Source organism: Lissotriton vulgaris, chromosome 1_1 (genome assembly GCF_964263255.1).
Source record: "Lissotriton vulgaris chromosome 1_1, aLisVul1.2, whole genome shotgun sequence".
Taxonomy (NCBI): domain Eukaryota; kingdom Metazoa; phylum Chordata; class Amphibia; order Caudata; family Salamandridae; genus Lissotriton; species Lissotriton vulgaris.
The window spans coordinates 218,499,708-218,524,580 of record NC_141685.1 but is presented as its reverse complement, the minus strand read 5'-3'; the positions used below and the strand labels follow the sequence as shown (position 1 = coordinate 218,524,580).

The window sequence follows — 24,873 nt, the reverse complement described above, 5'->3', positions numbered from 1 at the left end:
ATTAAGGGTGGGCGTAAAATCCGTTTGGCGGGCGAATTTGCGGATTTTCCGCGATTTCGCGATCCGAGAATCTCTCGAAATCGCTGTAAAATCTGCGAATCAGCAGGGACGAATTTTCAGCCAAGCAAGGGTTACAGCAGCAGGTGCAAAGGTTGAACCTAATTTCTTTGTAACCTTTTACAAAAGGGTTACAAACAAATTAACTTCAACTTGGACACCTGCTGCTAATTGCTTCCTGGCGCCTCGTTGCCTACTTGCAACTATTCTCTGACCCTGCTCAGGGTCAGAGAATAGTTACAAGTAGGCAACGAGGCACCTGTCCAAGGAATTAAACCTCATCAGGAAGCACTTACAGATATAAAAAACAGGAAGAAGGGAGAGGATGGCAAATACACCCATTTTGAGTTCTCAGGAGGGGTTAAACTAAAAGAGACCTTTACAGCACAATTTTCATATGCATTTTGCTAAAAATAAAAAGCTGTATGTTCTGTAGGGGCAACTCAGGAATCTGGCCCTTCAGAGATCTGGCCTCTCTTTCTTTCTCTCGTTCTCTCTCTCCCTCTCTCTTTCCCTCTCTTTCTCTCTCTTTCTATCTGTCTATCTATCTATCTATCTCTCTCTCCCTCTCCCATAAACAACTGCATGGGTAACTTCAGTATGCAAGCGGCTCGTGAAGACGCAAAAAACCCCGCGAACAAGCAAAAAACCAGCAAACACGCAAAAAAACAAAAATCTGCAAATTCGCACAAATTCGCGAATTTTGCGGATCGCGAATTTGAAAATCCGCAAATTCGCGGATCGCTAATTCGCAAAATTCGCCCATGCTTAATAGCCATAACCGTTCCCCCAAATAGTGACTATCTAACAATCCCCCCTGTCTTCAATATTTCATCCCGAATACATTTTACCAACTGATTATACATTTATTTTCTCTGCTTGAGCCTGAGCCAGATAGTCTCTTGCCTGTGTTTTGGATGTGAAAAACTTTACCAACCCTTTCGCCATAGATATGACCCCAGGCCACCCCCCACGCTGCAAGGCTCCTCCATTGTGACGAGTCTCTTCCCCCGGCACCGCAGGTTCGCTCCTGGCCTCGGTGTCCCCCTGCTGCTACCTTCTCCGTTTTTTTTCTGCTGTTGCCCACCTGTGAATTGTGCATTTAATTTGTAAATTCCATTTCTCTGTTGCCCGCTTGTGAATTGTGCTTCTCTCTTGTTTTTTTGTGTGTAATTTTTGTACTTGCTGTTGGTATCCCTGCCCTCTGGGTGTGCCCCCCCGCTCCGTGCTTCCCGCCGCTGCTCCCTCGTGGCACCGCCCCTTTTCTTTTGTACCCCCTGCCCATTGCCCGCCCCGCTCCCGCCTCCCAGCTGCTCCTCCCTCCCACTTCGCCTCATATGGAGGCCGCACGGTGGCAGCGGACACGCGCAGCGGGCGCGCCGCTGGTGCGCCAAAGGCAAGCCCGTCCGCGCCTGGACCGAGCCCAGTGCCAGGGCCCCTGGCCCCCGACATTGCCAACCGACACGACGGACTTACGATGCATCCACCCTCCACGCACTCAACGCCGGCCGAAAGCCCGCCTGCTACCAAACTAACCCGAAATGCACCCACGGACCCTTCACATGCCAAGCCTGCAAATTCACCGGCCTCCGAACCTGCAACGCACCCGCCAGGCCAGGCACCAGCAACAACCACCTCAAGTGCATCCTGCTCAACACCCGCTCTGTCCACAGGCACGCCGTCGAACTCTGGAACCTCCTCGACACAACAGCGCCGGACGTCGCCTTCCTCACGGAAACCTGGATGAACGCCTCCTCAACCCCCGACATTGCCATAGCCATCCCGGATGGCTACAAGATCACCCGGAAGGACCGGGTCAACCAGACCATAGGAGGCATCGCCATCGTCCACAAAAATACCATCCGAATCACAACCAACTCCGACCACACTCTCACCGCCGCCGAGCACCTTCACTTCCAGGTACACACCGACCCCAAGACCACCCTCAGAGGCACTCTCATCTACAATAAGAATTGTTTTTAATTGTCAATCTAGATGGGCGCACAGCCTGTATGTAAGCACTGACTATGAAAGTATGTGGTGCAACTGGGTGAGTGGAAAACCATATAACCACCCAATGGAGATGTCAGCAAGCTGAACAAGTCCTGTGAATACTGAAAAGACGTACCCTATGCACACACTCCCGGGTCGCCGTGTTCCTGGTGTGGTCCACACCAGGAACACGGCGACCCGGGAGTTACGCGTTTTTCAAATACTTCGAAACACAATCTTATATCACGGGAGCATAGAGCAACCTCTATTGCTCGGGCAATACACGACGAACCTACTGGATACGAAAGTTACCTGCCCATCTTCTCCTTTCACACAACATCTCCCGGGTGACTTTACAAGTGCATTTCGCTTTAAGTCTATATTTAACCATTGGATATTGGAGCAATTGCCGGTCTTGGGCCCTTCCGGGTCAGAATTATCACCGGAAGAGCGACCGATTGGCTTAAACACAGCCACCTAGAGCCCTGAAGATTCGCATGATGCGATGAAACACGTGTCAGCTGGTTGTTGTCAAGCCTTGATAATTAAACAAGGACATTAAGATTCTATCTAGTTATCTTAATCATTTGAGATTATTGTCTACGTGATGTTACTGTTTACTACTGCTGTCTCTCTGCATAATTGTCCAACCTTTGAAGAAACTTTTACATTAACCAATGTGTAGAACATAACTGAGTGTGTGCATAGGGTACGTCTTTTCAGCACTCTCATCTACAGACCACCGGGACCACGCACACAATTAATTAATTCAGCGAAGCCATCGCAGACTTCATCAGCCCGCACGCCCTCACCTCCTCAGACTACATCCTACTAGGGGACCTCAACTTCCACCTGGAGAACAACAATGACAGCAACACCACCACCCTGCTGGACAACCTGGCCAACCTCGGACTCAAGCAACTGGTGGACACCCCCACCCACTACGCCGGCCACAAACTATTCCCCATCTTCTACTCCAGCAAGCACATCTCCTTCAGCCACTCCACCGGACTCCACTGGACAGATCACAGCTGCGTCCACTTCAACTTCAGGAGAACCACGAACCACCACCACCCGCAACAGGTTCCACGCAGAAGCTGGACCAAGATCACCACCGACCAACTCACCACCTCCCTCAGCCAGCACCCTCCCACCAACACAAGGGACCACAACGAAGCAGCCCGCAGTCTCACTCAGTGGCTCACCAACTGCGTCGATAAACTCGCACCATTGAAGACCCCTCCCAGCAGATCCAGAAGCAAGAAAACCTTGTGGTTTACCAATGACCTCAAAAACTCCAAGAAGACCTGCCGCACCCTTGAGAAAGCCTGGCGCCACGACCAGCCAACAGACAACATGACAGCCCTCAAGAACGTCATCCTCAAACACCACTAGCTGATCCGCACCACCAAAAGGACAACATTTAAAGAACGACTGGACAACAACACCCAAAACAGCAAGGAACTCTTCTGCATCGTTAAAGAGCTCTCCAACCCCAACACCTGCAACAACGACATCACGCCCTTGCAAGACCTCTGTGACTCATTCGCCTCGTTCTTTCACCGCAAGATCGCCGACATACACAAAAGCTTTGGTGCACATACCACGCACCCAACCACCGAACCAGCGCCCCCCACCACCCCCTCTGCACCTGGACCCCGGTCAGCACCGAAGACACCACCCGCACGATGAACCACATCCACTCGGCTCCCCAACCGACCCTTGTCCACACCACATCTTTAACAAAGCCGACTCCATCATCGCACCCCAACTCTGGGACATCATTAACAGCTCCTTCGCATCCACCACCTTCCCGGAGAGCTGGAAATATGTCAAGCTCAGCGCCCTCCTGAAGAAACCCACCGCGGACCCCACGGACCTCAAGAACTTCTGCCCCATCTCGCTCCTCCCTTTTCCTACCAAAGTCATTGAGAAGACTGTCAACAAACAACTCTCCACCTTCCTTGAGACAAATGTATCCCTCGACCCCTCATAGTCCGGTTTCCGAGCAAACCACAGCACCGAGACCACCCTCATCGCAGCCACCGATGACATCAGGTCCCTGCTCGACAACGGGGAAACAGCTGCCCTCATCCTCCTGGAACTCTCAACAGCCTTCGATACCGTATGCCACCGCACCATAATACAGGGCCTCAGCAACACCGGAATCCAAGGAACGGCCCTGGAGTGGATCATCTCGTTCCTCGCCGGAAGAACCCAGAGAGTCCGCCTCCCCCCGTTCCAATCCGGGGCCACTGGAGTCGTCTGCAACGTTCCGCAAGGTTCCTCGCTCAGACCCACCCTCTTCAACTTCTACATGAGCCCCCTCGCAGCCATTGCACGCCAACACAACCTAAACATCGTCTCCTATGCTGACGACACCCAGATGATCCTCTCCCTCACTAACGACCCCACCACCACCAGAGCCAGCCTCCAGGACGGAATGAAAGACGTCGCCGAATGGATGAAGCTCAGCCGTCTGAAACTGAACTCAGACAAGACGGATGTCCTCATCCTGGGACCATCCCCCTCCGCCTGGTATGACTCCTGGTGGCCCCCTGCCCTGGGCACCTCCTCCAAGACAACGGACCACGCACGCAACCTGGGCTTCATCCTGGACTCCTCCCTCATGATGACCAAGCAAGTCAACGCCGTCCCGTCATCCTGTTTCAACACCCTGCGCATGCTCCAAAAGATCTTCCGGTAGATCCCCACCGAAACCAGGAAGACGGTCACCCAGGCCTTCGTCACCAGCCAATTGGACTACGGGAACACCCTCTACGCTGGCACCACAGCAACTCCAACGGATACAGAACGCCTCTGCACGACTCATCCTGGACATCCATCGTCACAGCCACATCTCTGCCCATCTGAGAGACCTGCACTGGCTCCCCGTCAGCAAGAGGATCACGTTCAGACTCCTCACCCATGCACACAAGGCTCTCCACGACATGGGCCCCAAATACCTCAACAGCCGCTTGACATTCTACACACCCACCCGCCTGCTCCGGTCCACCAGCCTTACCCTCGCCACCGTCCCACAAATTCACAGAACCAGCACCGGAGGAAGATCCTTCTCCTACCTGGCGGCCAAGACATGGAACTCCCTTCCCACCCACCTACGGCAGACCCAGGACCATCTCTCCTTCAGGAAACAACTCAAGACCTGGCTGTTCGAGCAGTAGCAACTCCCCCCTCACCCCCAGCGCCTGAGACCCTAGCGGGTGAGTAGCGCGCTTTACAAATTTGCTGATTGATTTATTGATTGATTGAGATTTTAGCCTGGCCGGGGCCAACAAAAATGCCTCAAAACCAGCTGATAATGTTTAATTAGCTGCCGTAAGTGCCAGCTGCGTTCCACAGTTATATGACCTCGCTTCTGGCTCGAGTGATCACTCCCCTGCCTGCGCTCCCTGTACAACTTGGTATCGTTATTTCTAAACTGCTCTGCTAATAAGCTTTGCGTCCTTAGAGCGTGTGCATTCAGTTCTCATTACTTGATTATTTCTCATGCTGCACTGTGTCCAATTCTGGCGATTTGAGAGCGCGTGCATTTAGTTTTTCATATCGTGATTATCTCAAAGCTGCACTGTGACTAGTTTGCCATTTTAAAAGCGTGTGCATTCCGTTTTTCATTCTCGCTCATTTTAACCCGACCTGCGCATTGTTTGTAAGATCCCCCGGCGCCCTGCTCTGCCCTCCCCTCCATTTTGAGCTTGTTGTTGTTGTGCTCCGTCCCTTGAGCCCGCCACGCCTCCCAGCTGAGCCGCCCTCCCACTAGCGTTAAAGCGCATCTTCTGACCACGCAGCGCTGTGATTCACTCCTCGCTTCTGGCTCGAGTGATCGCTCCCCTGCCCGCGCTCCCTGTACAACTTGGTATCGTTATTTCTAAACTGCTCTGCTAATAAGCTTTGCGTCCTTAGAGCGTGTGCATTCAGTTCTCATTACTTGATTATTTCTCATGCTGCACTGTGTCCAATTCTGGCGATTTAAGAGCGCGTGCATTTAGTTTTTCATATCGTGATTATCTCAAAGCTGCACTGTGACTAGTTTGCCATTTTAAAAGCGTGTGCATTCCGTTTTTCATTCTCGCTCATTTTAACCCGACCTGCGCATTGTTTGTAAGATCCCCCGGCGCCCTGCTCTGCCCTCCCCTCCATTTTGAGCTTGTTGTTGTTGTGCTCCGTCCCTTGAGCCCGCCACGCCTCCCAGCTGAGCCGCCCTCGCCCCTCCCCCTCCACTAGCCATATATGACAGTAGTTCCCGCGCACAGCGTCCACGCGCAGCGACCGCGCCCAATCCGCGCCGAAGGTGCGCCAAAGGTAAGCCCGTCTACGCCCGTCCGCGCCTGGACCGCGCCCAGCGCCAGACCCCCTGCCCCTCGCGCTCCCCAGCCCCCCCGCATTACCTATGATGCTGCCACCCACCTAGCCCTTGACCCCGGTCGCGCCCCCACCTGCGTCCAAGCCGCTCCTGGACACACCCATGGACCTCTCTCCTGCTACTCCTGCAGATTCAGCGGCACCGACAACATCTCCGCCACGACCACACCTCAGAGTCCCGATCCCAACCACCTACAATGCATCCTTCTCAACACTCGATCGGTGCACAGGCACGCCATTGACCTATGGAACCTACTAGACACCTTCTCTCCAGACGTCGCCTTCCTTACGGAAACATGGATGAATGACTCCTCCGCACCAGACATCACCATTGCCATCCCTGAAGACTACAAAATCACCCGCAAAGACCGTACCAGCCACACAGGAGGAGGAATCGCTATCGTCCATAAGAAATCAATCCGCATCTCAACCAGCTCTGACGCCAACCTCGCCAACTCCGAACACCTTCACTTCCAGATCCACATCGACCCCAAGACCACACTCAGAGGCACCCTCCTCTACAGACCACCAGGACCCCGCGCAAAATTCAGTGAAGACATCGCGGACTTCGTCACTCCACACGCGCTCCCTTCCAAAGACTACATCCTTCTGGGAGACCTCAACTTTCACCTTGAAAAGATCAACGACCGCAACACCACCACCCTCTTGGACAACCTCGCCAACCTAGGACTCAAACAACTAGTCACTTCCCCCACCCACATCGCAGGTCACACACTCGACCCCATCTTCACATCCAGCAATCATGTCTCCTTCAGCCACACTACGGATCTCCTATGGACCGACCACAGCTGCGTTCACTTCACCTACAACAAGCCGAAACCCATCAACCACTCTCAACCTACCCTGCAAAGAAACTGGAACAAAATCACCACGGACCAAATCTCCGCATCGCTCCTTCGAAACTCCCCAGCCCTCTCTTCTAACGCCAACGAAGCCACCGCCAACCTCACCCTATGGTTATCCAACACCGCCGACACCTTAGCTCCACTGAAAAAACGTCAAAGCAAACCTGGCAGCAAGAAGGCCTCATGGTTCAACGATGATCTCAAGAAGTCCAAGAAACTCTGCCGCTCCCTCGAAAAGGCCTGGAAAAAAGACCCAACCACCAGCACCAAGGACGCCTTCAAAAGCGCCACCCGCACTCACCACCAACTGATCCGAAAAGCCAAGAAAACAGCATTCAAGGATCGACTTGACAACAACGCCCACAACAGCAAGGAACTTTTCAACATCGTCAAGGAATTTTCCAATCCCTCGGCCAACTCCAACGACATCACCCCCTCTCAAACCCTCTGCGACTCCCTAGCCTCTTTTTTCCACAACAAGATTGCAGACATCCACAACAGCTTTGACAACCAACCCGGAAACCAACCCACCCTACCATCTGCTGACCCTCTTCCCCCCGTGAACACCCTTAACGCTTGGAACCCAATCTCCACTGAGGACACCATCCGCATGATGAACTCCATCCACTCAGGATCCCCCACAGACCCATGCCCTCACCACATCTTCAACAAAGCAGACTCCGTCATAGCACCGCACCTCCGAGACGTCATCAACTGCTCCTTCAACTCCGCTACCTTCCCTGAAGACTGGAAACACGCTGAACTCACCGCCCTTCTGAAAAAACCAACAGCGGACCCCACCGAACTCAAAAATTACCGCCCCATCTCGCTTCTTCCATTCCCGGCCAAAGTCATCGAGAAAGCCGTCAACAACCAGCTCGCCGCCTTCCTCGAAGCCAACAAATCCCTCGACCCCTCACAATCTGGCTTCCGGGCAAAACACAGCACTGAGACCGCCCTCATCGCAGCAACAGACGACATTCGAACTCTACTGGACAATGGAGACACAGTCGCCCTCATCCTCCTCGACCTCTCTGCAGAATTCGATACAGTCTGCCACAGCACCCTTCTACAACGCCTCAATAACATCGGAATTCAAGGAAAAGCACTTGAATGGATCACCTCGTTCCTCACCGGAAGAACCCAGAGAGTCCGCCTTCCTCCATTCAAGTCCGAGGCCTCTGAAGTCATTTGCGGCGTACCCCAAGGATCCTCACTCAGTCCCACCCTCTTCAACGTATACATGAGCCCCCTCGCGGCCATCGCACGCCAACACAACCTCAACATCATCTCTTACGCGGACGACACTCAACTGATCCTTTCTCTCACCAATGACCCCAGCACCGCCAAAACTAACCTACACGAAGGAATGAAAGAAGTTGCGGAATGGATGAAACAAAGCCGTCTGAAACTGAACTCAGACAAAACAGAAGTCCTCATCTTAGGTACATCCCCCTCTGCATGGGACGACTCTTGGTGGCCGGAAGCCCTTGGAAAAGCACCCATCCCGACAGACCACGCACGGAACCTTGGCATCATCCTGGATTCTTCACTCTCAATGAACAGACAAGTCAGCGCCGTATCCTCTTCCTGCTTCAACATTCTTCGCATGCTCAGAAAAACATTTCGCTGGATCCCCTCCGAAACAAGGAAAACAGTCACCCACGCTCTGGTCACGAGCCGACTGGACTACGGAAACACCCTCTACGCAGGCACCACCGCTAAACTCCAGAAGAAACTCCAACGAATCCAAAACGCCTCAGCCAGACTCATATTAGACATCCCACGCAACGAACACATCTCTGGTCACCTTAAAGACCTCCACTGGCTACCCGTCAATAAGAGGATCACTTTCCGTCTGCTTACCCACGCACACAAATCACTCTACGACATCGGACCAGATTGCCTCAACTCTCGACTGTCCTTCTACACCCCCTCCCGCCAACTACGTTCTTCCAGCCAAGCCCTCGCCACGGTACCTCGCATTAACAAGACCACCATGGGAGGCAGATCCTTTTCTTACCTGGCTGCTAAGACATGGAACTCACTCCCCGCTTACCTTCGCCTCACCCAGAACCACCTAGCGTTCAGAAAGCAGCTTAAAACGTGGATATTTGACAAATAATCCTCATCCCCTCCTAAGCGCCTTGAAACCCTCTGGGTATGTAGTGCGCTATACACATTTTTATGACTTGACTTGACTTGAAGTCTGGTCATGATGATTCCTTGTACTGCCTTCTTGCATCAGGCTGAGCTTTCTCAAATATTTCCTGCCTTAGAGAAAAATTGCCGAAAAAGAAAAAATGGCCCTTTGCTGATTTAGCCCCTGACTGTGGGTTTTGTTACGAACAAAAGGAAATCTATGAGCCCTCTGTATTTCCTGCTCCCAATGCCACCCTGAAAGCTCGGGAAAAGCAGTTCTGAGAAGGTACATCGGCCCCTCTTGAATGCCTAGGAAGCGGAGGTTATTTCTTCTCTGTCGGAATTTGAGCTCTTCCAGCTTCCACGTAACGTCCGTGAGTTGAGTCTCATGGTTCTTTGTCTGCTCTTTCACAAAGTCCAAATCCTTTTCTACAAGGGAGGTTCTTTCTTCCATAGCATCCATCCGTTCTCCAATCTCCAGACAGGTTCTACCCACTTTCCTTACTGCGCCCTCCAGTTTTTTTGTGGCCTGTCCCACTTTTTTTCCCTCAGCCTTGGTTTCTGCTCGGTGTTCACTGATTGACTCCAAGATCAGGTTCAAAGCAGGATTTATATTCCCCGCAGCCTCATCCTGTTGCTCAACTGAAGAGCTGCCATTTTTCATAGACTTTGAACCCATGGGGCTTATGATCCTTGAAGGCGAATAGTCCCATTTCAGCCCTGCTCCAGAACTGTATATTCCTTTCTTTTTTTGGGCCACGGACTGAATTGTAGACCCTCTAGATCCCCTAGATCTCCTTCGAGATTTCTGGTGTTTTAAAGAGGTCTCGGGCGCCTCCAGTGTACTTGAGCCAGAGGCTGAGACGCTATCTTCGGTGTCACTTTGCCCAGTCTCAGATGTACCTGAAGGTGAATCCTCTGATAGGAAAAGAATTTGCCTGTTCCATCAGATATGATATCGGCTCCTAGTGACCCCTCAAAATTATGTGAATCTTCAGGCTGAGGAGGCTGCACATAAGATTGCTAATCTACCATACTACAGGGTTCAGCCATTGTATCGACCTGCATACCACCTCTCAGAGTGTCTACTGAGCTGTCTCTTGTTACATGATCATTGATCCCAGTTTTAGGGGGCGTACTCGAGGCAATGCTTTGAGGTGCTTGAACTATTTCATTATCCGTCTCAATGTATAGGGTTTCAGTACTTTCAGAGGCTTTCTCGCCTGGTGCTCCTGTCATACCCCTCACATTTTTGCTTAAGTTTGACTCTATTGTCTTCTGGTCATTTTTGTATAGTGATTTACTGGAAGTCTGATCTGAGCCGGGAACCTGTTCCCTTACCCCGTCTTTAGTCTTGAATAAATCTGTAAAGGCCTGCTGTGGTGGGATTGGTTTGATCGTTACAGTGTCCACCACCAGTATTGCACCATGATCCTCTGTAGTTCTATGAACAGTTATTTTCTTGCCCCCAATCTGCCCCTGCTCTGTTTAAACTCTCCGTTTCCCGACCCTTCCATTATCCAGTTGTTTTTTGGATATACAGGACTCACTAGGCTTACCTACTATATCTTCAGAGCCTGCTGGTGGGGACTCCTGTCTTGCTCCTTGTTGTTGAGCTAGATTCCGAGCCAGTGTTTCTTTTAATTGTTTCAATGCTCTAGGAGGTATTGCTGAAATCCCTTTGTTATCTGATACAGCAGACCATGTCCTCCACGTCTCCCAGGCAAATGCGCGCCTGATAGAAGCTGCGTGACCCGCCCCTGACCTCAAGGTGTTACATTGAGATCAGGCGAGCCTGGCAGTCAGGACGCTAATCCTGCCAAATCGTTGCATCCAGTCAGCAGCAGCCAGGGCGAGCACCCCCGGGACCTCCGATGCTCGTCCCGCTGATCCACTGGCAGCCTCCGCTCTTCGTCGGGGAGACGAACCAGCCACCGGTGCCCGCCAGTTGATCCGCATCCGTGACCGGCCTTCCCTAGACTCTAGACTCTCTGCAGGTAAGCCTGCGGGGATCAAACATAGTGCCTTCGGGAGAGTGCGGTGAGTAAGGTGATTGCTCCGCTACTTTGAAACTAGGCCAGCACCATTTTGCTTTCCACGCAAAGACCTAATTGGAAGATTCTTACATCAGGACTTAGACCTTTCTAGAGTTCTGTCGAATATGCAATTACAATCGCTCATCAAAATTATACCATATTTGGACATGTCCCAGGGCCATCTCTCCACTGAACATCCTTAGCAGCCCTTCATTCTCTCCCTTAACCCTGTTTTTAATTTCAGATTCCTCTTAACTGTTCTCTTTGTTTCAGATTTCCCTTAACTATTCTTTTTAGTTCAGATTCCCCTTAACTGTAGGTTTTATTTCAAATTCCCCTTTACTAATCTTTTATTTCAGATTTGTCATATCCACTGTTTCTCTCTTTCAGAGTCCTCACTTTCCCGCCAATCTTCTCCCCTTACCCACTTCCCACCTCCCACTGTCCCTGCCCCCCTCCCGGATAACCTATTTAATTGAGGCCACTGCGCAGCCGCACTGCAAATACGGTAGCATGCCTACTGCGGCTGCCCGCAGTAAGCATGCTACTGGCATGTCAAAAAATCCCACCTGCACCCATCCACAGCTGGACTGCGCCCAGCACATGGATCCATGGTCGTCCTCCCCTCCAAAGGTACCTGGGTATCAAGATCAGAGTTCTCAACCCAGGGACACGCAAAACTGCCACTGGGCTTCCCTAAAAAACACAGCGTACCCGATTACCTGCCAACACTGCCCCTCCACTGCAACAGATAACCCTCTGCCCCAAAACACCCTCCGACTGACACATCACAAGTCAACTCCACCGAATGTTTATCAACACCTGTTCACTCCACAATCAGGCCAGCAAGATCTGGGACACCTCTCCTCTCTCACACCGGACATCATTGGGTATATGTACAAGCCCCTATCCCCACCACAGCACCACTTTTAGTGATGTTGTGGTGGCTATAGGGACATTGCCTAATTACAAGGCAGCGTTAAGCCACTTAACATGTAAATAAGGCACCCTTTCATGCTGTAATTAGTGTGAAAGAGGAGGGCAGGGTGTTGCAGTTGGCATTCCACCGAAACACCCATTGATTTTGACGTTGCCCCCTATTTACTAGAATGGCGTAAATAGAAGGCAGCGCCAAAATTAAGACCAGGGAAAACCTGACCTTAAACAGGAGAAACACAGAGAAATGCTTTATTTCTTCTTGTTTTTGCTGTTTCCTTGTGTGCTGCATTGTGCAGCACACATAGAAACAGCAACCGGTCATTGATTGTTTATGTGCAGCAAAGGGCACTCTCCCTTCGCATAAACAATAAAAAATAAATATGCATTAAGCAGCACACATAAAAGTTACAAAAAGCCATTTAAAGTTTGTTTATGTGCAGTGATGAGACCTTCCTGCACATAAACAAGCTTCCCCTCAATGCAGACACACTTGTACAATGGTGCATCGGTGCCTGCATTGGCAGTAGGCTGCTAAATTAGTCGCCAGCGCAGGGGGAAACGAAAGCTGTGCCTTATTGTTGTAATTATGGTGCAGCACTGCATTTTTGAAGTGGTGGAGTGCGGCTTTAAGTCAAGGAGGCTAATGCCACGCTCCACCACTTTGTTGTAAATATGCCCCCATTTCTCACCAAGACATGGCTCAACCCATTTTCAGCACCCGTCATCGCCTCCACGTGTGCAAGATAATCCACCACAACAACAACGCTTAACATCCTGTGATTCTGGGCAAATCACTCAATCTCTCTGTACCTAACAAAAATTAATGTGTCCTCATGTAACGAAACTGGTGCAATGTAAAGCCCTCTGATACCCGATAGCAAGTATGGTGATGGAATAACTATCATCCAAATAGAGCACATCAACTGCACAGCCACCACAGATGCCCCCATCATGGAACACCTTAATTTCCAAGTCCACACCAATGGCAAAACTACTTTCAGAGGCACCGTTGCCTACAATCCCCCGATCCCTGCCCTGCCTTCTGCGAGGCCATCTTGTACTTCACCACTCACCTAGTCATCCACTTGAAGGACTTCCTAGGGGACCTCAACTTCCACCTGGAAGACCCCACTGAAACCAACTCATCTAGCCTCCTCAAAATCGTGGACATTCTCGGATCTCGCCAGCGAGGTGACCTGGTCTGACCACTTAGTAGTGGACTTTTACATCTCCTCCATGATCAGCCCTGCTAGCAACCCCTCCATCGCTAAGTGACTCAGGTAGGCCCACAAATAATCAATGCATCTTTCAACATGAACATGTTTCTTTAGTTGCCTTCCCTTTCACATACTAACCTTATACACACATTTGCGAGTGGGACAATGATGGATTCGTTTCTCTAAAACTGCGTTGCTTACAGAACCCGCTTCACCTAACATTATCACGATTCACATACACCATGTATATGTTAATGTTAATGTTAATGTTAAGGGGATTTGTATAGCGCGCGGCTGCCCCAGCCAAGGGGCGTCCCGGCGCTGCGAGCTAACCAGAGTGCGGAATGAAGGTGCATAGAGAACAGATTATTGGAAGAGATGGGTTTTGATGGCCTTTCTAAAGGCTAAGAGATCATGCATCCCCCGTATGGTTACAGGCAAGCTGTTCCATAGCTTGGCAGCAAGGAGGCTAAAAGAACGTCCACCAACTCTGGCAAGTCTAGTGCGGGGAATGATCACTAGATGTTGTCCCTCTGAGCGGAGAGATCGGCTGGGTGTGTACTCAGACAAGAGGGGACTCAGCAGTGGGGGAGAGGCGGTTTTAAGGATCTTGAAGGCTAAACATAGAGCCTTGAACTGGATCCTTTTTCCCACCGGAAGCCAATGGAGTTTTCTTAAGGTTCCTGAAACTGAAGAGTGGCGAGGGAGGCCGACCAAAGCCCTGGCAGCCGCGTTCTGGACTCTCTGCAGTCTGGTGGTTTCAGCCAGGTTCGCTCCCAAAAGGAGAGAACTGGCATAGTCCAATCTAGAAAGGATCGTCGCCTGGACGATGAGCTGACGGGTGCGACAGTCGAAGAACTTCAGGATAGGCCTGATGTTGCGTAAAATGCCGAAGCATGTGGCAGCCACTTTTTTGGTGTGGGTGGTGTATTTTAGATCCGAATCGACCCAGACACCTAGATTTTTAACACAGTCTTTAGGCTTGGGGGGTGAGCCCAGAATGTCAGGCCACCAATTATCTCCCCAGGAAGCGGTGTTTTTTCCCAAGAGGAGAATCTCGGTTTTACCGGCGTTTAATTGGAGGAAATTCGCCGTCATCCAGTTGGTGATGTCAATGAGAGTCTGTTTAAAGAGATGGGCTTCCAGACCACTGTTGTTATTCAAAGCCACCACCAACTGGGTATTGTCAGCATATGATACCAAGGCCATTCCATTCCTTCTGGCCACCTCCGCTAACGGGCGGACATAGACATTGAACAGGGTAGGGCTAAGGGACGAGCCCTGCGGCACTCCCTGTCCAATGCTATGTTCCTTCGAGATGTAAGGGGGGGTGGAGACTTTGAAGGACCTGTTAGACAGGAAGTCTCTGAACCACCCCAAGGCTACTCCTGTAACTCCAATTTCCTCCAGTCTCATCAAGAGGACCTCATGTGACACCGTATCGAAGGCAGCACTGAGGTCCAATAGGACCAGTGCTGCAGTACCGCCGGCGTCAAGAATGGAACGGAGGTCTTCAGAAACACTGAGCAAGGCTGTCTCGGTGCTATGACCAGCTCTAAACCCGTGTTGGGAGTCATCCAGGATGTTATTGGTGAGGAGGAAGTTGGACAGGATGTTATTGACGTGTGCCTCGGCCACTTTAGCAGGCCAAGGAAGCAGGGAGATCGGCCTAAAGTTCTCCGGAAGTGAGGGATCTAAAGTAGGTTTTTTTAGAATAGGGGACACCCATGCCTGCTTCCATTTGATAGGAACACTGGCAGTGGAGAGTGACCGATTGATGATGTCACGGACGTGATCTGTGATGAGTACATGAGCGTCACAGAAAAGGTCCGGCTTTAAGGGATCTGCCGGAGACCCGGATTTAATCTTTCTATGGCCTTGACACACATTGTGCAAATGTCTTTCTATTTTTTCATCCATGGGGTAACATGGATATCTAAAAACAAAAACAATGCTGGCATGCACAGGACTTGCAAGGATGCCTTTCAATCTAATTAAACAGGCATTTCCGGGTTTAGTGAGAGGAGCACTTTGCTGATATTGGTGAGGTCTCTATAGACTGAAGCTTTGGCCCATCAGCTTGCTGATTCTCTCTGCAAGGGTGTCCAGCTCATGACCAACAAGAGGACTTACTTTTTTTCAAATCAGGTATCCAGGGTTGGATCATCCAATGTGGGGATTCTTGGCAGTACATGCACACATATGTCTAAGACACTTAGGTAAGGGACTGCTTAGTAGGAGTACCCCCAATCTTCCAAATTGTTTTATATGCTTACATATATTCACTGTTTCTGCACCATGGTTGAGCTTTTTATTCTTATCACCACTTTGGGACTTCTAATACCTATCATTTGCTTACTGTATATTGATTATTGCAGCACATACATTATATACAAGAATCAAACAATCAAAATGTCCCTTTGTGTATTCCTTGTATATTTATGGTGGTACTGTGAGCTAACTGGTCTGTAGGACAACATATCCAGAGGGGACGCATAGAATCAGTCTGGCACCATCCCAAATGTAATGTTGTCCACACACATGCAGCTGCTACTATAGGGTGGAAACTATATGGCACCTCTGTATTCACATCCTCAATACATCACAGCCACACTCCTCCCTTAAGCCCTCAAAAACTTCAAAACCTGGATTACCAACCACACCAACATAGTTTCACCCCCAAATCTCACAAAGCTAACAGGCACCCGGAACACACCAACTGGTTCATAGATAAACTTAGAAAAGCAAAGCACAACTGGAAACAAACCTAGCTGTAAACAACTACCAAATTTAACTAAAGACTACCACGAAAGATGCCCTCAACACCCGCCTCAAAGCCAGATCTAATCAAAGCAAGAATCTATTCTCTATTGTCAGGGAATTCTCCAATCCACAGCAACACAGAACGCCATCACACCCTCCCAGGATCTCTGCTACTCCCTCACAGAATTATTTCTCAACAAAGTTGCAACCATATACAGACACTATAACCCTCAATGACCCCTAGACAGTATCAACACACTCCCCATGATCAACTGCCACCATCATGGGCTTCATACGCTCGAGAGCACCCAGAGATCCCTGCCCCCATCATATGTTCAACATGGGTATCAACTCCATCAGCCAGGAGCTCACCACTATCCTTACCATCTCCATCTCCTCTGCATGCTTCACCCAGAAGATCTTAAAAACTTCCAGCCCATCTCCCTACTCCCCTTTCCAGACAGCACAGGGGAAAAACAATAAACATCAAACTCACCGACCAGCTGGAAACCAACAAAATCCTGGACCCTTTACAGTAAGGATTCCATGCTAACCAGAGACTGAAACTGCCCTTAGCATAGCCACAGTCGACATTAGAGTACTCGTGGATCAGGGAGAAACCACTGCCCTTATCTTCCATGACCTCCTAACAGCATTCAAAACTGTGTCCCACTACAACCTCCTACATGGTCTCTACCAGATGGGAATCCCCCCCAAAAAAAAGCCTTCAAGTGGTCGCTTCCTTTCTCACAGGAAGAACCAAGACCATCCACCTCCCACCAAGCTCCTCGGCACCCAAGAACATTGTCTGTGGTGTCCCCCAAGGATCATCTTTAAGTCCAATGGTCTTCAACACCTACATGGCCCCACTAGCCACCCTGGTTAGATTACAAGACACGTACATCATATCGAACATGGATGACACGGATCATGTCCCTTTCCTCAGACTCCAAATTCCACAGATGCATGACCAGTTGGATATAGAGAAAGTGCCTCAAGCTCAACTCTGACTAAAGCGTGAAACTCATCTTCAGAAGCACAACTTTCCCCTGAAATGACACATGGCGAGCAGTCGAACTTGGCCCCTATCCCACACCGACAGAGCATGCTAAAATCCTAGGTATCATTCTCAACAGCAAGCTATCAATGAGAAAACTGGTAAATGCATCCACATCCCCCACAAGCTGAAGAACATTTTCAAATGGTTCACCACAGACACCAGAAACACAGTCATCCAAGCTCTTGTCACCAGCCTCCTGGATCACGGCAACACCCTATACATAGGGTTTACCACCCATCTATTAAAAAGGCTCCAGGCAATACAGAATGCAGCAGCAAGGTTCGTCCTTTACCTACCAAGAGAATCTCACATAACACCCGCCTCAATGCCCTGCACTGGTTCCCCATGAACAAACAATGTCAGTTCAACCTCCTCACCCACACCTACAAAGCCCTACACAACACTGGCCCAGCATACCTCAACCACTGAGTAACAGTCCACTTACCCACCATAACGGTGCTCCTCATCCCTCTGTCTTGCCCACATGACTCACATCCTCAAAAGCATAAGTGGCAGCTGCCCCTTCTCCCATGTTGCCAAAAAACACTGGAACAACTTCCCTCACCAACTCCGAACAGTCCCAACCCTTCAGGAGTTCAGTAAAAAGCTGAACACTAAACTATTCAACATTTCACTTGCAGCAGAGGCACCACCCCACCCAGCGCCTGGATACCCTCATGGGTGATAAGTAGCACTTTATAAATCCTCCTTGATTTAATGTACTTGAGGTATTAAAAGACACACCACTCCCTCAAATAAATCTTTAGGTGCATATGTGTTTAATAGTAGTTTTAGTTTTGCCACAGCTGTACCCCACCACTCCGATATATCTGCCATAAACAGCCTTTAGCTCACTTTTCACCTTCAGTGGCACACTTGCATCCACCCACAGTAGTACCCTGTGTGCCCATGATGTGCTTCTGGCATACCACAACCTGCCTCCCCATGATCCTTTATCAGTGTGAGTATCTCTCCTGCCTGGCAAACCATTAGAGCACCAGTTTTACTGTGCTGTGTGTGGACCAAACCTCTTTCTCTCAAACCTAGAGAAAATATGTCCCTAATAACATCAAAATCCTATACTATCTCTAAGCCGCTACACCACCCTAACATGGTCACCACAATTGACACATGTAGTGCCGATCCCGTGGTACATTTTAATGTCAGTAAAACAGTTAATACGCTGTAATCGGAATAGCTCTTCCTTGTACTTCAGAGGACAAGTATCCTGCGATCTGTTATCAGCCAGATTAATTTACTATCCACTGACCCCACTATGCAGAGCTTTAGTAATGGATCACTATCCAAGCAAAACTAGACATGGGTGCCCCCTCTTTCCCATGCTCTTTGCTCCAGCACTCGAGCCCCTTGCATGTAAATTTGACCAAAACTACTCAAACAGCACCCTACATTTGATTGATCACACCTCCTTATATCATTGTATGCGGATGACACAGTATTTACCTACAAACACAAGGGACAATCTTTCACCTTTCATTAGGGAATATATAAAGTATGGGCTTCTCTTGGAAGTATATATACATAAAACTCTCATACTGGCTCTAATCTTGTCCACTTTAGAGTGACCGTAAGAATACCCCAATCGTGACTAGCAGTGCCTTGTAAAATATCTCGCCATACAGACCAATCAGGACCCCATGGTTGTGACTCAAGAAACTACGGTGTAGACATCACAAATCTTTACGGACAGGTTCATCGCTGTACACCCCTCGCACGGTCCTTAGTGGACATAATAGCTCTGATAAAGATGGTTGTTCCTCCAAAACGTCTATACCTTTTTCATAATGTTCCAATGCCTGTGTCTAAACATTTTTTTAGTACTACCAGGTCACTGCTGATTAAACTTGCCAGGGCCAGTAAGCAACATTGGCTCATATGGGAGGTATTTACCCTACCATACCACCAGGGCGGCTTTGGAGCCCTAGACCTGGAGCTCTACTATTTGTATACTCAAGTACACATTACTCACTATTGATAATTCCCACTCCATTTATGCCTCACCTCACAACTGAGAGAGACAGAGGCACCAGTCCAATTAAAAATTAAGTTGGATACAAAAATGGCAAACAGGAGTTCAGAATTGCTGCAGTAGGTTGTGTGAACCTAGCTTGGGAAAATTCAACAGGATGACTTGCTAACCTCTATGTAACCTCCCACTCCATCATCCATGGCTATCACTGACCTGTGAAGAACACTCATTGAGAATACTACATAAATCAACTTAACTAAATTTGGATATCTCTTTATGAAGCGCTAACTTATTCAGTGTCAGAACCTTGATGACACTGTACAGCTCGCCCTGTGTGTAGTATTCCATTTTGTCCTCTTTACCGCAAGAACCATCCGACATTTAGGCTTTATCTCTCCTTCTCATGGTATCTAGACTAAAGGTCTCATAACACTGCTTTAGAACACAATCCAAGTTGAGGGCCCACTCCTGACACTTACTTCCATTGTTAAGAGGAATCTTGATCTGCACAGCCCAGTATCTGAAGAGACCTGGACATATTGCTGCTCTCAGGCTAGTGTCTTAACAGTATAGAATTCATTCCAAATGACTTCGTAGAATATACCGCTCCCGGCTGATGAAACATGGCCTTAGGGAGGACTCAGTATGTACAAGATGCAGAGAATGCTACCTTCTTATATCCTGCATTGGAGTACCCCTAGATTTGGAAATACTGGCAATCAATTATCAATCAGTTATCAGTGCAGTTATAGAAATGATAGGTTCTAGGATTCCATTGGATCCCAGAATTTGTCGGTTGTGTCTGCTCAAGCTGCTCCCTGTCAACGATTCAACACACTAGCACTACTGCTAGCTAAGGGGAGAATTACAATGTGCTGGGTGCTTCACACTGCAATACCTTTACAACGCAGGCATTACAACCCAAGTCATTATAATGACTTGCACTGGATGGCGCTATACACGAAGGAATTGTATGATTTACTATTCCCTACTGTTATGTAGGCTGGAGTTGGAATAGTAAATCATGCTATTGCTAAGTCCAGCGCCCTCCAGCTCAAGTTGTTGTAACAACTTGCATTGTAATGCCTGCGTTGTAAAGGTATTGCGGTGTGAAGATCGCGATGTAACATCACATATTCGGCTGAAGGATCTCATAGTTTGCAGTAAACTGTAGGGGATGTGTTTGTAATTATTCCTCCTGACCCAAAGATATTTGGGGTCCGCTAAAACACTACCTAATCTGTCAGACCACCGAGTTATTGGGGTAGGACGCAAGCCTAGGGCCCTGGTATTGCTGGACCTTGAAAGTGTTGTAGCTGATGGGTTTCAGAAGGATGCATATCCTTGGGACACACACAACATGCATGTGCCATGAGAAGGAGTCATGGATGCTGCACCTCAACATGGCTGAAGTAGGCTGAAGTAGTGTCTAACCTGAACAAAGTATACATATTATATTATTGGAAATGGTAGGGTCAGAAAAATATGCTCCTAATTAAAAAAAGGGACTTGCTCATATTTCCAGCTCTCACATAACAATTGGTTGACTTGGGGACGAGAACTCAGAAGCCCACTTTAAAATGTTCTAGATAGTGTACGCATAATTGCTTGATGCTTACATATGTATAATTTTAGTCATAGAACTCTTTATCTTTCAGTCTTAGGCAATAAGAGGCAGAGGCACTGTTCCGGAAACACTTGAAAACATGACTTTTCAGATTACTGTTGGTTTTATTTAGTCTTCTATAAATCTCCAAGTTTCAGACTATCGAGCTCTGTGACACTTCTCTCGAAGGGACTATTGCTATTTAGAATTTCCATTATTCTTATTGTAACTGTGGAAAATCTCCATGGGCAAATTTATGACTTTATTGCACAGCAAGTCACCTTGCTGCCCTGCACTGGGCTGCGTGATACGGAACGCGCAGGAATGTTGCGTACTATAGCCTTATAGCCCGTCGTAGCGGGTTATACCAGCTATTATGCAGCATCAAAGGCCCGAGCCGAAGCCGAGGGACTTTAACAAGGCTATTAGAAATAAGGCTATTAGAACATTCTGCCACTAGAGGGCAGAATGTTCTAACAAATAAAACAAAGCCTTCAGGGAGCGGGAGGGGATTGGAATCCTCTCAGGCTCCCTGAAGCCTTTGTTCACAGCCAGAGCTGTGAACAAAGAAACATTGGAATGTTGGAGCTCCGGGCTTATACCAGCCATTATAAGCATGGAGCACTCCATTGTTTTCAATGGAGCCTCCAACGTTCCAATGTTCTAATTAACATTATACGGCACATTCTTGTTATTTCCCAGCATAGGCGCGCAATGCGCAGCCTAGCGCCAAATCTGGCATCTTTGCTCAATGGTGCAGGGGTGCCTGCATAGCAGGCAGGATTGTTTCGGTGCAGGAAGGGACACCTTACTGCACAAAAACAATCCTAAGAGGCATTCTCCCCTTTCTATGTGTACTGTAGAATGCTGCATACATAGAAAGAGGAGGTCACAAGGAGAACTAAAGATATTTCTCCAACATAGGAAGGCGTAGCATTTAGACGCAGCCCAGCCATTTGTGCTGCGTTGCTTTACTCTAGATTTATCAAGCCATGCAAGTCCACACAATGTTAATTCAAACATAAAGGTTGTGCTGCACATCTTTAATTGGTATGCTCCATAATTTGCCTAGTTTGGAAATGTTCGATGGTATTATTTACAAAAAAAAAAGAAAAAGCTTTGGCAAAAGCTACTAGGTCTGCCTTGACAAGTCTGAGATTTCATTTTTATTTGTATTTTTCCAAGTATACGTAATAGGCACTAAAATGTTAAACAGGTAAAAATGCTGCTATCTAAAAGTAGTGTGCATAGTATAGGATGTTGGAGTAAACAGGATACTTTACATACTAGATGAAATTTTTAAGAAAAAGCTATTTTCTTACCTCCATTCGGGCAAAGGCAGCAACAATATTCTGAAAAGTACAAAATGAAAACTTATTAGCAAACACTTACAAATGAGTTTCATTTGCACCCGTCAACCCTATGAATAATGCTAACGTGACATGCTACCAATGGATGACGTGTGATGTATTTGCATACCAGCGACAGTTTCATTAATGCATTACAGAGAAATAGGAATGAAACACAAAACATGTGAACACAAAGAAGATCAAAACTTATTCTTTTAATTGTTTGACCACTCAAAATTTCAAGGAACATTTTTTGAGGGAAAGTTTCATCAAAATAATTTCAAAGAGTTCTACATGACAGAAGCTGTCAGTTCATTTAAGGGGGCCATGGGGCAGTGCCCTGCCCCCTGTGAGCCCTATTTCTCTATCTCTGCTCACAGTGATGGACAGGTTGTCACGATCAGTCTCCCTGGACCTAACATCAATCTCCAAGCGTGTACTGGTCCAGAGACCAGTAAACTGTTGTAGAATATGGGATCTAGTCTACTCTTAAGGACGATGCAGTAGGACACAGGTGAAGTGCATTCACCAAGAAGGGTAGAGGGGAAAAGGATGTCTAACGAGGTGGGTAATACCTTAAAGGACATATACAGGTACATACACCAAGGTAGACTTTTGCGATTCCTTTATTGTGAATATTAAGGAATCACAAACGCCTATGCATGTAGAAATCGCAAAAAAATGTGCGATTTCTAAACATTCCCTAATTGGGACTTGCAAATTGTGAGTCGCAATAAAGGGATGTCTTCCCATTCATTTCTATGGGCTTAGAGGCCCGTAGGAATGAATGGGAATTGCATTCGCAATTTGCGAGTACCCAATAGGTACTCGCAAATTGTGCATCCAATTTCAAGGGTGCAAGGGTGTCAAAAGGACAGCTTGTTGCACCCCTGAATTCCGCATATGAGTACATGTTGCACACACACAAGTGTAAAATGGAGCTTTGAAAAATGCACTTTAGTGCATTTTTCAAAGTTTTTGCAAATTACCATGAAGTACAAATTGATGGTAATTTGCTACTCCTATTAGCAAAATCGCTATTTTTTTTACTTTGTTGCACTGCATTGTAGGAATCTCAATATGCAATTCCTTAAATGCAATCGCTATTTAAGTAATCGCAATTTAGAGATTACTTAAATTGCGATTTTTGCATCCCAAATGGAAAAATACCATTCGCAAAGGGGCAGATTCTGAGAATCTGCCCGTTTGTGACTGGTTTTTCTTTTGATCCATGTGCCTGAAAGTGATCTCAAGGCTTCTGGTAGGAGTGAGACAGAGCAGGGGAGTGGAAGGGACTTGACACATAAACACAGGGGATCTCCATGGTGTGACCCCAATGGTTCCAGCCACCACCCTTGATGAGAATCATCATATTAATCCTCCACAGATGAATCATCATCATCATCATCATGGGGGTAGCAAATAATAGCCTCTCCTCGCTCCCCTACAGCCCAGCCCAATCCATATCAACAATGAAGGCAGCTTGCACCAAATGTGGACTCATTTTAGGCAGGATAACGCTGATATCAGAGCTATTGGTGCTGTTCAGTCCACATCCTGTTTCATCTCCAGAAGTGGTCGCACCCTCACGATCGCCTCCGTAGCACTCCACCATGCTGTAGCAAGAGCCTCATCTCTACCCACTTGGATCTGCCTCTGTGATGGCCTCCTAGCTTCATGTCTCCTGGAGCATGGGCGTTTACATTGGTGCAGTGCGGGGATGTCATCTCAGTGATCCAAATTAACCCTGGGCATAGAACAACGCTTCGCTCACGGAGCATGCGTAGTTTGCACTACTACGCACTATGCAAAATGCATGTAGCACAGTACAATAATTGTGCTATAACACATAGCGTAGCAGAAATATCAACAATACTCACAAATGCTTTGATAAAGCAATTTTACATGCTAAAAAGCATATAACCAATTCAAAAAAATTAACTGTAAATGAAATTATTAGGCACTGAGAGAGGTGATGATTTTGGAGTCCCCCTAACCTAGGGAAAGGACCAAGCAGATGCTTTGAATACAAAGAGCATATCATGCTGGTAAATGTTTCAGTGGTGGTCCCTTCCTCCTAGGACCACCCCAAGCATAGTTTTGGGCGAAAATACAATCCCAACCAAAGGCCCTGCAAAGCATTATGGGACGAGATTAGCATTGGGCAGTGAATATTATAGTATCCAATATCAAAATATTCTACAAAGAGCTGTAGTTCAACTAGTCATTACTAGATGTCCCTCACGAATCAAATGCAAATACATTGAAATTATTCTTACATCAAGCTGCAGTTCCACTAGTCGTTACTAGATGTCCTTCATGAGTCAAATACAAAAGCATTGAAACCCTTTCACTCGTGAGTGACATCTAGTAACGACTAGTGGAACTGCAGCTTGATGTAAGAATCATTTCAAAGCATTTGCATTTGACTTGTGAGGGACATGTAATTTGAGTGTCAGTCCTCATATTTCCC

At 48.1% G+C, this 24,873-nt stretch overlaps 1 protein-coding gene across 1 annotated transcript in view; it reads right to left on the bottom strand.

Moving 5' to 3' along the window:
* LOC147740928 (uncharacterized) overlaps positions 1 to 24,873 on the bottom strand; it is a 272,292-nt gene that overhangs the window by 60,368 nt on the left and 187,051 nt on the right. Inside the window, exon 8 of the mRNA XM_086936071.1 lies at positions 22,374 to 22,403. Coding sequence (XP_086792197.1) covers positions 22,374 to 22,403 — 30 coding nt within the window. The remainder of the gene's footprint in view (positions 1 to 22,373; positions 22,404 to 24,873) is intronic.